The sequence below is a fragment of the Terrapene carolina genome, unplaced genomic scaffold (genome assembly GCF_002925995.2).
Source record: "Terrapene carolina triunguis isolate 2854851 unplaced genomic scaffold, T_m_triunguis-2.0 Scaffold58, whole genome shotgun sequence".
Classification (NCBI taxonomy): Eukaryota; Metazoa; Chordata; order Testudines; family Emydidae; genus Terrapene; species Terrapene triunguis.
Window position 1 is genome coordinate 20232732 of NW_020664409.1, and position 13661 is coordinate 20246392.

At 40.1% G+C, this 13661-nt stretch overlaps 1 protein-coding gene across 1 annotated transcript in view; it reads left to right on the forward strand.

The window, feature by feature from the left end:
• RTTN (rotatin) overlaps positions 1-13661 on the forward strand; it is a 202486-nt gene that overhangs the window by 81947 nt on the left and 106878 nt on the right. The window contains exons 16-20 of the mRNA XM_029914074.1: positions 3251-3367; positions 6750-6889; positions 7148-7319; positions 10025-10124; positions 12869-12957. Coding sequence (XP_029769934.1) covers positions 3251-3367; positions 6750-6889; positions 7148-7319; positions 10025-10124; positions 12869-12957 — 618 coding nt within the window. The remainder of the gene's footprint in view (positions 1-3250; positions 3368-6749; positions 6890-7147; positions 7320-10024; positions 10125-12868; positions 12958-13661) is intronic.

Consider the following 13661-nt stretch of genomic DNA (forward strand, 5'->3'; position numbering starts at 1 on the left):
CTGGATCTAATTTAGAACTGGTGTAAATTAATTGAAATTTAGTTGAAATCAATGTAGTTGTACCTACTCTCTAGTAGATTTGGATTTGTACTGTTGTCTGTCGATGGTTAAGGATTCTCTTAAAGCTATATGTAAGCAACATTTAACAGCTTTATTTAGCTGCAAATTTGCTTAAAAGCATTCTTTAAAAGATTAATATCTTTAAGAGGCTTAAGTAAAATTTTGTTGCAATATATACATTTTGTGCATGGTTTTTCTAATACTGTAAAAGAGCAAGTACAGTAAAAGCTGTGTTATCCGGCGCTTTACCTACCAGAAAGCTCTAGAAACCGGCATTTCTGATATCCATTAAAAGTCCAGTTGGCACGGGGCCGGCAGGCTCCCTTCCAGGCTCTCCAGAAGCGGCGACATGTCCCTGCTGCTCCTAGGCGGAGAAACAGCCACGAGGGCTCTGTGCATTGCCAATGCCATGCCCCGATCACTGGCTCCGCAGCTCCCATTGGCCAGGAACCGCACAAATGGGAGCTGCGGGTTGGGGGCGGCGCCTGTGGGCAGAGGCAGCGTGCAGAGCTGCCTGGCTGAGCCTCTGCCTCGGAGCAGCAGAGACATGTCGCCGATTCCGGGGAGCCACCTGAGGTAAGCGCCGGCCGGATCCGGCACCCCAAAACCTTTCCTGTGCCCCAATCCCCTGCACTGAGCCCCTTCCTGCACCCAAACTCCCTCCCAGAGCCTGCGCCCCACACCTCATCTCACTCACCAGCCCCCAGCCCTGAGCCCCCTCCCGCACCCAAACTCCCTCCCTCCATTGATAAGTGTAACTCTTTGTTAACCGGAATTTTTGACTGACAGGCACACCCCCTTTCCCCAACATGCTGGATAACAAAGCTTTTTACTGTACTGTGATTTCTCTTATTTAGATGTTTCTTTAAAAATGACTCCAGTTCATTTTGCTTAATGAAATGAGAATCACATGGCAATTTGAATCTTACTTTTGGAAATATAATTTAAATTGTGCTGAAATTATTGGACTTGGAACATATATACCTCTACCCCGATATAACGCTGTCCTCGGGAGCCAAAAAATCTTACCGCGTTATATAGAACTTGATTTGATCCGCCGGAGTGCGCAGCCCTGCCCCCCCGGAGCGCTGCTTTACCGCGTTGTATCTGAATTCATGTTATATCGGGTCGCGTTATATCGGGGTAGAGGTGTGTATATATATATATATATGCTCTTGATTTGATGCTGTTCTTTTTACCTTTAAACAGGTAGCATTCTGACACTTCTCCTAAGCATCCTTCTAATAAAATATATACACTTAGATAAGATCTAGACTTACACTTTTCCTGGGGTTTGGGTATATTGATGCACTTCGTTATTTAAGTTAAGTTTCAGCTTTAAGCTTTCAAGCACTTAACGTCAAGGTGACTTAACAGAAGATCCCTGGATTCCCATGTAGAGTCTAAGAATTTCCTATGCTGAACCTCATTCTGTGAAGGATAAGTTAGTGAGTTATGGTTATCTGCTATGGCTGTTAAATGTTTTTGTTGTTTGGAGGGAGTGGACATCTACCTTTTGCTACATAAACCACCTGAAAGCTTTGATAGGTCTTTACAGTGTAAAGAAGGCTGGGCTCTCAGAAGATAGTGTTTCTCCTTGTTGCCATTAGAGCAAAAATAGCATCCAACTCTTAAACTCTTTGAAACATATATAGTTATTGGTGACTGTTGCAAGTGTTATGCGGGTCTTAGGCCATGTGTACACTTTACTGGTGTAGAATTACTGATAAACTGTGCCAGCAAAACATGCCTATTGGGGAAGTTGCATGTATAGTAAAACCACCCCAAAGAAACAAAACAAGCTATACCAGTAAAAGTGCAGCTTTGTCAGTTTAGCTGTGTCTACACTAAGGACTTCTGCCTGAACAGCTGTGTTGATAAGGGATCATGCTCTTCACACCCCTGACCGATGTAGTTATGTCCTCAAAAGTCTGTAGGGCAGACATAGCCTTAGCTTGCTTTGTTTGAGAAACACAAACAACTTGCTATCTTTGGTAGTGTATGAGGAGTAATTTTGACTATTTTCTTGAAGAAAGACAAATGGTCATGCAAATAGCTTTAAATCACTCTGGGGAAAAAACACTATGTCACGGCAGATTGAGAATTAAATGTTCCAGAGAAGTACAGTCAAATAAGAAGGGAAAGAGAACTTGTTGTATAAAGCCAGAGACTGAAGGAAAGTAAGAAAGAGGCCAATAGGTGTCTGAGTTCATAGTGACTCATTTCTCTTAATGAGTAATACTTTCAGTGCTTGGAAAGATTCATTAGTATTTGAAAAGAATATGAAGTGCATTAAAACTTCAAGAGTCTAATTGTGGCATTTAACCACTAGTGTAAATAGGAGGTGGTACAGAGTTGTGTTGCCACATGTACTGGTTGCAGAGTTGTTGTTTCAGGAAGAGGAATACCTCCCCTCATGGCTATGTGCACAAGTTGGCTCAGTTTTGAACCATCATTTGGAATGATTGAGCCTGCCACCTTTGGTGCAACTAACCTGCTCTGTGGAATGAACAATGGCCTCCCCCTCCCCCTCTTACCCTTTTGGGATGAATGGAGGGAATTATACCCTCTGAGCTCAGAGACTAAGGGTTGCAAGCAGGGGCGGCTCCAGGCACTAGTGCAACAAGTGTGTGCCCGGGGCGGCAAGCCGCGGGGGGCGGCCTGCCGGTCGCTGTGGGGGCGGCAGTCAGGGAGCCTTCAGCGGCATGCCTGCGGGAGGTCCGCCGGTCCCGCGGCTTTGATGGCAATTTGGCGGCGGGTACGTCAAAGCTGCGGGACTGGCGGACCTCCCGCAGGCATGCCGCCGGATCTGTGTTACCAGCGGACCTCCCACAGGCGCGCTGCCGAAAGCCGCCTGACTGCCGTGCTTGGGGCGGCAAAATACATAGAGCCGCCCCTGGTTGCAAGTCCTTGCACGAACTGTATAAGGGAGAAGTAACTCCTTGCTTGTTCCCTCTCTGGTCTCCTGAAAGGGTCTTTTGCAATCTAAGCTCAAATGTGGAATACAGTACTAAACTAGCAAGTAATAGAGTCTAGTGCGTATTGATTACATTTAATTACAGGTGTTTTCTCCTTCAAAACCTATTTTAGAAAGCACAGCTTAATTTCATACTGTGGGATCAACAAATTGGCCTAGTCACTTTCTTCTTTCTTTCTTTATTACATTATTTTATTCTTTGTTGTTGAACAGGTGAACTCTGCTGCCAAGGCCATTCTACTGTATCTCCTGCAGGGACGATTGATGATGACAGCACTCACCTGGAACAAGTTTATTGAGGCCCTCTATCCCATCATTCCAATTTTACAGGTACCTGCAGCTTTTTTTTAAAGCACAGTTTATCTTGAGCTGAGGTTGATTACTTTATCATAAGAACACTTATACTGCAACATTGTCATGTTACACAAGGAGAAGAAAATTCAACAAGGTAAAGGGTGGAATAGATGAGCAAGTAATATTCATTTGAGCAGGCCAAAATATATGGGTGTTAAATAGGGGACAGTTTTGTATGTATCCTAAGCAAATATGGGAAGTTCATTGCAACTGAAGAATCTGGTACGCCTGTAGAGATAAGACAAAATGGCAGACCATTCTTCCCTGTGTCAGTTCAGAACCCAACCCTTTCCATCATTCCACATTCTTGCCTCTAGGTTCAGGAAAACTGAAACTTTAATGTATTTCTAACATATATCTCAAAGTATTTTTTTACAAGTTTTTCTGCCTTCAAACCTTCCAGACCAGAGGAACACTAAAACAAAACAAAAACCACCAAACTGTAAATGGATAAAACCCAAGAAGCTTTCCCTTAGGAAATCTTTTTAGGATCAGGGTCTCGTATACCACAGTTTGGAGCTTTAGTCTCTGTTTTTTATTCTATTATTTGTTTGCTTTTTTTTGCCTGAGAGATCTTAATGTAAAGGAAAATACAACAATTTTTATTGCAGTTATACAACATTCTCATCTTTCTGAATGGAAAAATACCAAGTGTCTGTCTTTCCTGTCAGTGATTTGATGTCAAGATTAGAGACCAAAAAGTTGTGCAGTAGCTAACCACATGATCTTATTTGTTTCCCTTATTCTCCCTCCTCCTTTTGCTTGTCATAGGATTTATTTAGACTTGAATTTTGTAGTTAATTTTGTAGTTAATGCTACTCTGAAACCTGTAGTTAATTGACAATGTATTAACTAACATAACTGTATTTGAAATTGAACACAACTGGGAACAAATGTTCGTGTCCTGAAACAAATGTTCATGAAGTGTCTATGGTAGAAATTACAGTTGTGTTAGTTAATATGTAGTTATCAACACTTGTTAGACCATGACTGAAAATTCCAGTGTAGATGAACACACATTCACTTATGGCATACTGCTCAAATGAGATTGCAAGCTTTTTGAGGGAGGAACTGAACGTTACTGTTTACGTAGTATCTAGTATAATGGACTCCAATATAGATTGGTGTCTGTTGGCGCTACTACAACATAGATTGTAAAAATAATAAAGATCTGGCCACTTTTGCTTTATTTTCCCTCATTGTTTTTTGCGTCACTAAGTTTGGACATCTGTGGGAGGTCCCTGATTATTGAAATTTCATGTAACTTAGTGCAATACAGACCTAAATATTCTTACTATGTTTTGGCACGAATTGACTGTCCTCCATTAGGGTAGCTTGTCTTTTTGAAACTCTTATTTTTTTCTTGATTAAACAGCCAGTCTCCATGCCTTGCTTTTTAAGTCAGGGTTTGTCTACACTGCAGCTGTGGGTATGATTTGGCGCTAGTGTAGATGTACCCACGCTAGATGTGCTATAGCTAACTTGCTAAAACCAGCAGTGATGATGCAGCAGCACGGGCTTCAACATGGTTTGTCCAAGCTTCCCCTTTCTCACCCCCGCATTTCCCTATGTATGTACTTGCTGGTGCAGCCTGTGCTGCCTCATCCTCACTGCTTTTTTTAGGAAACTAGCTAGAGTACAACTGGTGTGGGTATGTCTACACAAGCTATAGATTGTATCCCTGCTGCAATGTGGACATGCTCTTAGAGCAAAAGGTATCCACTTATCTTTACTCCCTGTTCAATCCAACAAGAACTCTTGCCCTTCTCTTTTCTCCTGTATCCTACTTGTTCCATCCCATCCTTCATATCTGTTTCTGGTGCTAAAATCTCCCTTCTACTACCTTCTAATCCTACAAGCTTGTACTTCATGTTATGTCTGACTCTTCTTGATTCCTTCCTTTTGCCTAACCTTTAAGTGCTATCTATCTCCTCAGTTATTACTTGTAAGCACACACTGTCACCTGTCTTCCCCCATTTTCCTTTAAATTTATTTCTTCTGGGCCTACTTTTCTTCCTACATTTCCCTTTTCCTGAACAGTGGTTCCATATTTTTCCTATTTTAGGCATTGATCCTTTCAGTGAGCTGTGTAAGAATAGACACTTTCATGGAGCCTAATCCAAGCACTGGGGCCTCAGATTACAATCTCTTCAGTGCAACTAATGTCCTGTTTGTGATTTGCTATGTAAACGTACGGTGCAGTGATTTTTGTTAAATAACGAATGGTGGGTTGTTTTATCATGGAAATGAGCACTTTTGTGAGTGCTTTGAATATATTCTCTCCCCAAAAACGTCTAGAATTATTTTAAAACAATTTTTTCCAAGCTATTAACTTTTTAGGGCTCTGCAAATAAAAAAAAGGTTAAAAACTACTGCTGTAGCCCTCCAGGCTAGAGGATCCAACGTTCACAGGCTCAGAAGGTGCTGTACCCTATGTCCCCTAAGTGATGGATAACTAAAATGTCTTTTTGCTCTTATAGTACCCAAAGTCCATTGTCTCAGCCTCAAGAGTCAGGAAGGATTTCTGAGGTGCTTGCTAAGCTGCCGCTTGTTAGCTTGATTGCTTTGTTTACCTTATATGTAAATATTCTTTCCTTGTCCTCTGCCTGTAATCAAGCCAGTCAGACAAGTGAATCCACATATCTTTGTCTAAGGCAGCCTGGATTTATGCACTGCCTCCAAAACACATTTTAAGAACATATTTCCAGCACACACACACATATCTTTGTACACAAACTACATACATCAAGTGATGATATTTGGGACCAGCTTGTCACCAGTTTATGTATGATACTTTATGGCATACCTTTTAGATGCACACTATGACAACAGTGTTTGTGGAGGGGATAGTGAATATGTCAGGCCTGATCTGAGTTACAATATGGTTGGCCTTCTGCTAGTGGGCATTGAGGAACTCTTACAGTCACACCTGGTTTTTGTGGAAGCATTTTATTTTGCAGAATTAAAATGATTAACTTCATGAAACAAAGTGATAGTTGCCTAAATAGTCCTTCTTCTATTGTCTTAAAATAGGTGGCGTCCTATTTTTTAAATTACTGGGTTGTAAGAATTCAACTTTGGTGTGTTCTGGAAAGGTAATCATTGTCTAAACTTGAATTAGAAAGTGTGTGAGGCAATTCCTTCCCCAGATGTGCTTAGAGGGAAGAAGCATAGACTTATGAGCTGCTTGCTTTATGTGCACTTCCAAGACTGTTTCATATGAAGTACTTAGTACAACTCAATAAAATCTTACCTAGAAAACATAGTTTCCATTCATACAATTTTGTTTTTTGTCAAAAGTAGACATGCTTGTTTCTTAATTAGACAAACTGGTGAATAGATTTTTAAATATTTTTAGGGTTATGCAGACACAGAAGAGACACTGGGTAACTGCATCCTCAGTCTAAGCGAAACAGCTTCTGACAAAGGAGAAGGGATTCTCCCTAGAACTACTAGATTAAGGGCTGCTCTACGACTTCTCTTCTCAAAAAAGCAGTTGTGAGTAGTAATGTCCTGTAATAATTTCAGCGTGTGATTGATGCGTGATATTAGCAAGTCTAACCTAAACTGTCAAGACTGATTTAATTGATTTACAGTGAGGGCTGATTTGAAATGTTGTAGGTAAATGATAAATAGAAGTAAGTCTTAAGCATTATCAGCGTGTTTTCCTGAAATTTTCTAAATCTGTGTGTAGATCTGAAGAGCTAAAATGCCCCACTGAAAAGAACCGTGATCCTTAGTACTTTGTTTCCTTAGAGTCCGTTCTGTGGCACTGAAACATCTAACATTCCATCTCATGAATGAAGAAGGGGCCAGCCTGAAGCGCCCTCTTTTGCATGGTAGTGTTTTCTCCAGTGTTCCTAACTTGTTTATTGTGGAAAGACCTATTGAGCTGAAGTTGGATGATGCAAAAGAGTCCATTTTTAAGGTGACCAAAATGTCTTTTTAACATATTTTTGTCATTCTGTCCTTTTTGAACTGCTTATTAACGTCATGTCGGAAGGCTGCTGTATGTCAATTATTTCACCTTCTGCAGGTTGCAGTAATCTTTTCCCTTGAATTGTCTTGCACTTTATAAATAAGTCTGCCAGAGAACCTCTACCCTACAAACTTTAATAGTAGCTTTTATGTTATAAGATATGTAATGGGGTCGCCTCTCGCAAGTGCCCCCTTCTGGTCCGGTGTGAGCCTTCCATTTCTTAGTTCTTGGAATGGGATGGCATCCACCTTTTGCTTCTCCCCTGGAGACACTGGCCTCTATAACAGTCCAACAGGGCCCATCGCAGAACCCTCCATTGAGGTGTCCTTTTCAGCAGCTCTCCCGAGGCTCAGTCCTTAACTAGATCAATAGGGCCCATCGTGGTACTCTTGCTTGGTCTGGCTAGGTTCTGGGCTCAGTCCTTGCTTGGTCACTGCAGCCAGCCAGGAGCTCCTTCTTAGCTTCTCCGATCTTCGGCAGTCCTCCCTGGTCTCAGCCCTGCCCGCGCTGAGCTGTCCGTAGTCCTGTTGCTCTTCCAGCCAGCCAGGAACCCAGTCCTCTGTCTTCCAGCTCCAGGCAGCAACTGACTGCTCTGTCTCTGCTGCTTTTCATATGGCCCTTGTGGCCCTTGCTTGCCTTCCCCTGCAGCCACTCTAGGCTGCCTGGAGTATTTCTCCTCTGCTCCTTTCTGGGGCACGGTGAGGCAGGGCCGTGAGACCTCCAGCAGGGGCCTCTGGACCTAGACCAACCCGTCACAAGGTGCAACAGTGAATGAGACATGGATTCACTTATTACTCAGCTTCACTAGATTTTACCCTGTGCAGATAAGTTAGCTCCACAAATGCAAAGTGGATGTACTTAGCTGCACACTATAATAGCTTATCACACTTGTTAAAATTCTATTGTGCATGAGTAGAACATTTTTTCAAATGGTCATAGTTCTGTTAAATCAAAACTATCTTTTACTAGAACACTCAAAGGCACTTTTCAATGTGAAATATTTCCAGGCCAAATGTCAAGTGTCTGCCTCTGGCCACTTGTGCTGCTGGGAAACAAAAGATCACAAGGCTTTTCTAATAATGGGAAAAGTGTACCTTTTAAAAAATCTCTCCTTTCACTCAAACAGCTGAAATCTTTTTTGCTCAGTTTTCAAAAAATATTCATATTGGGTAGTCTGTCTAGAAAATCTCAGCCCAAAAGATGAAAATTTTATGATGAAGATATGAACAACTGAAATGGGATTAGCAGAGAAACAACTATGTAATCTTTGGTAATAGTGGTAGGTAGTTCCTACTATAATTTTTAATAATACAGGCTGACATCAAAGCAAATGTCAGAGTTCCCTTCGTACTGTCGTCTTGTCTTTAGCTGTGTTTTTGCTTCAGATTGAACAAAATTCCACAGATCCACGTTCTCACAGTCAGTCTCACAATTATGGAAGGAATTCCCGTAGAAAGTAACTTTGGCGTAAAAGAATGCATGATTATCATATACAATAGTGCCCACTATGTGCTGGCTTCTTTTGAGACACTCAAGGAGTCTCTGCTCCGTAGAGCTGACAATGTAAGGATAGACAGACAAGTAAACAGGTTAGGGGAAGGGGGAAAAAAGCAGGCCCTTAGGTAGGTGCAATATCTGCTGCAGAAGATATAGATAGGTGAACATCACACACTTTCTGGGAGGCCAACAGGTAAATATATACCTTTTTGGTCATGTTACTGTATGTTGAAACTTGTTGAAAACAGTTTAATATCCCAGTTGCTTATGTTGTACAGCCTCAACCCCAAATAACAGATGCTTGTAATCCAGGATAAGGCAGGTGCAAGACAATTCCTTACCATACAAGCAAATCCTACATCTATAATGTAAGACAAAATCCAAGACCTACTTGTGGCTGTTGGGCTCTAGATTAGAAGTTCATGGTCTGCAGGAAACAGATGAAAACAAACAGCAACCAATAAAATAAATCAAAATGTTAAACGAGTTCTGAAAGATGACATTCTTCCTCCAACGTAAAAATAATCTAGCCCCTCGGTTTACCATTGATTTAAAAAAAAAAGTAAGATCTAAAATCTATCTGTATATGTTGAACTTAATTAACAGCTGACCTAAACAGAAGCCATTTTACAGATAGTCTTTTGGATTTAGCTAAAACTATACTTCAATGAAATGTCAAGCATTTATATTTAGTGAACATAGGATATAGGACTATTGACTCTAGTTCCCTGCTATTGTAGGTAACTACGTCACATAATCATGAATATATGCACGTAATAATAATGTACATTACTGCACTTGTTAATTACATAAGAAAAATGAGTATGAATATAAATACTTTTTTGAAATTTCTGCATTTGCATACTTTAAAAACCAATGGGCATGGTATGTTGTTCTTTCCAATTGCTACATTCTGGAAATTGTTAATTTTTTGTTCCCCAAGAAATGCTTTAGAAGCTCAGTAAATCATACCCTGATCATTCTGAGTGAATATATATATATGCTGCTTGTAAGGATTTTTAGAATGGATCCTAGTCACATTTATTTATATCTTTTTTTAGATTTCCTACACTTTGAGGGAATAAGAGGGCTAGTTTTCCTGTTTAACTAAGAGACATATATTATATGTATTTCTAAATATAGTTTTGTTTTAATAGGAAGAGACAGTGGAAAAACTATATGGTATTCTTACTTCTGACACCATTGATCTAGTTTTGAGAAAGTCTGCAGCAGAGCAGCTAGCTATAATTATGCAAGGTAAAGTGTTCTGGAAATATTGATTCATGTGCCGGTGAGCTGGTTTTCTGCTTGGAATGCTATTTTCAAATTTTAAATACATAACTTCCCCTTATATTACCAATATTGCAAAACTCTCATGAAAATTTCATAGCCCAAGTTCAAAATTTACTTGCCTGCTCTTGTTCTGCTTGAGAATGAGGGATGTAGATTTTATTCTCTCATCTGGGAAAAAAAGAATGGCTCAGCCTGGGTGAGAGAAGAAGTATAATTCTGCAAAGTTAAGGTAAACCTAATGACTGGTATTTAAAATAGGGCTTTTTAGATTGTCCCAATCAACATGTCTTTTCCTTCCTTTTTTTTTTTCTTGAACTTTATCACCTCATTTATTCTTGTTTATTAGAGATAATGATACTGCAAAATTCCTGCATTTCCATGCTAGTTATTTCTGCTTGTGTGGAAGAGACCATTCTCCTTAGCAAAGAGTAGGTATTTTTTTTCAGTGTCATCCCATTCTTGGCTGAGACTGTCACTTTTTAGATTATGAAGTCTATTTTGTAGACTGCAGTATTTTCTTCAAGTGGGTGAGGTCAGTCTTTAACTTGATTTGATTAAGTTACACTTGAAAACATGAGCAGTCACTGTAACAGTAGCGTCTTCTCTTATCCAAATGGTCTTGAGGCTTTGGCTAACTCACTCTACATTGCTGTGCCTTACTTAGAGTGGACAGCATAAGGAATGAGCTTTCTAAAAGTTCTTAAACTTACCTTTTCCTCTCAGTTCAGTTAGATCTCCCCTTAAAGAATCTAGTAGAATGTTGAGTAGGCTGAGGGAAAGCAAGTAACTATTGCTTTTATTTAAGAGAAGTGCTGTGTGAAAAAGCCTGACTCAGTCATTCACACCACCGGTCTCAACTGATGTGCCTGGGCACAGTAGAGCCTCAATTGCAGCTAACAAGGAGCAGTTTACATTAGCCTGATCTAGTATAGGAAGCATGAGTACCAAAAGGGGGTTCACTCTGAATGAGGAGTTCCTTCTATCTTTCTGAATTTATGTTCCTTGCAGGCCAGGACCTCAATGGTGGCTAGAGTTCACCTAGATAATGTTCCTTCACTCTGCTTAATCCTAAGAAGCCGCCTGCAATTAAAAGGGGCTGAAGTGTCACTTTTGAGTTGGAGGAGGCTTCCACAGAATCAAGATTAGCTTCTATGATTACACTGTCTATTATAACGAAATTATAGACTCCCTATTGTTTTTAATGTAGTAGATTTGGGGAGAAGGAGTTCCATTCCATACTCTATAATTTGGTGGAAGCGACTGTTCGTAAATTTATATCACATATAAAAAATATCAGTGGGAGAATGTGGAGCATATGGGGAAAAATATATAAATTTTGTTAAAGAAGAACAAATTTAAGTGAATGCATGCAAACATTGAAGGGAACATTCTATGGCTCAATACGTGGTCCAAATACACTCAGTAGTCTGAAGTCAGAGAGCTTAAGGCTTTATGTAGAGTGCACAGGTACATTCCAAGAGTGGATCTGTACACAAATTCTTATTCAGATTCCAGTTACAGGTAAATACTGTAATGTTTCTTTCTCCTAGCAAGAAACCCTAATAGTAGCAGTTAACTCAGTTCTCTACAATGAAAAGATACTGACATTTCAAATATCAAATTCAGCATTTTCTTGGTTGGTCATATACATGCATACAATTCTTTTACATCCAGTGAAATACATTCCATGTTGGCTGTTGTAGTTTTCAACCTTTAGATAGGAAATACCACTCATGACATGAAAATTTGACTCAGGGTGAAACTGCAGCTATTTTGCTCAGCCCAATAATCTCAAATTCACAAGAGAAGAATCTCTTTCATTTTAATAACAAACAAAAAAACACTCTCTGAAATAACTTCCTGAGTGTCTGATTACGGTTTTCATTTTTGAGCCAGGTGCTCTAGGTGGTGGTAATTGTACTGAAAAATAATTTCATTTGAGTATGTTTAAAAACTTACTGGTGTGTTAAGCAATGATAAACATTGTAAACATCACAGGTGAAATCCTGGTACCATCAAAGTCAGTGGGAGTTTCTCCACTGACTTAATGGAGACAAGATTTCACCTAGCTTTCCCTTTGTGTGTGTGTGTGTGTGTGTGTGTGTGTGGTGGCACCTCTAGGAACTCCTGTTATGGACCCGGGCCTCATGGCATTGGGCACTGTACAAACAGATAACAAAAAGTCTCTCCACCAAAGAGTTTATCCTTGTCAATAAACCAGTATTCAGAGTATTTAATAAAATAATTCCAGGGGCTGGTATATGGAAGAGATTGGCAATGAGATACAGGATTTCACTTGAGGAATTATGGTAAAAATCATTCTCTGATGTCTACTATGTGTTGAGGGAAAATGAGTTCATGGTCTCTCTTACACTTAGTAGGCAGGCATCAGTATCTCCACAACTACCATTGTGACTGGCATAGTTATCGGCAGCCTCATTCCTGAGGACAAGTATTGAATGGGTGTGTAAACCAAACTTCCTTGTCACCCCTTGAGAATAGGTGTAAGACGTTGACAAGGCTTTGAGGAGGCTTGCATTGCTATTGCCTGTGCTGTACCTGTTCAGTGGATAGAGGGCTTTGGCATTCAGTGATGTAAAATGAGTACATCTCACCAGCATTAAAATGGTGTGTGCTCCCACACAGGAAGTTAAATATAAAATTGATGTGGAACTAATGGCTTTTGCTAATACTTTTTTCTCTTACAGATACCAAAATGCATGATGTTGTGAAAAAACTGGGTGTGATAGATAAATTATTTGTTTACTTTACTGAATGTGTACACCGGGATGGCAAGGTAAAAATATTACCATGAGGTTTTTTTGTAAATGTTGTGGTAAAAGCAGTAGAACTCGGTATCTACCACTTTTTTTAAGCACAGTCTTTCAGTACATTAATTCCACTAATAACACGACCATCTAAGAACACAAGTACGTAATCTTGCTGTATCTTTGCTTTATGCACTTGGCTTTTGCTCACGGTAGGTTCCCTATTAACTTAATCCGTATGTGTAGTTAGTATAGTTATCTAAATTGCGATGGAAGAATCCGCTATCCCCATTAACACAGAATCATAGAAATGGTCTAGAAGAGACTACAAGAGGTCATCAAGTCCAGTCTTCTTTGGTGAGGCAGGACCAAGTAAGCCTAGACCATTCCTGGAAGATTTTTGCCCAATCTGTTCTTAAAAACCTCCAGCAGTGGATTCCACAAGCTACCTTGGAATCCTGTTCTTCAGTTTAGTTACCCTTCTAGTTAGTTTTTCCTAATACTTAAACTAAATCTCCCTTGCTACACATTAGCCCATTGCTGCTTATCCTACATTCAGAGGACATGAAGAACAGTTGATCTTGATCCTCTTTGTAATAGCCCTTAACATATCTAAAGACTGTTATCAGGTTCCCCCTCAGTCATCTTTTCTCAAGACTGAACATGCCCAGTTTTTTTAACCTTTTCTCAAAGGTCAAGTTTTCTAATACAGTAACTGCTCACTTAACATCCT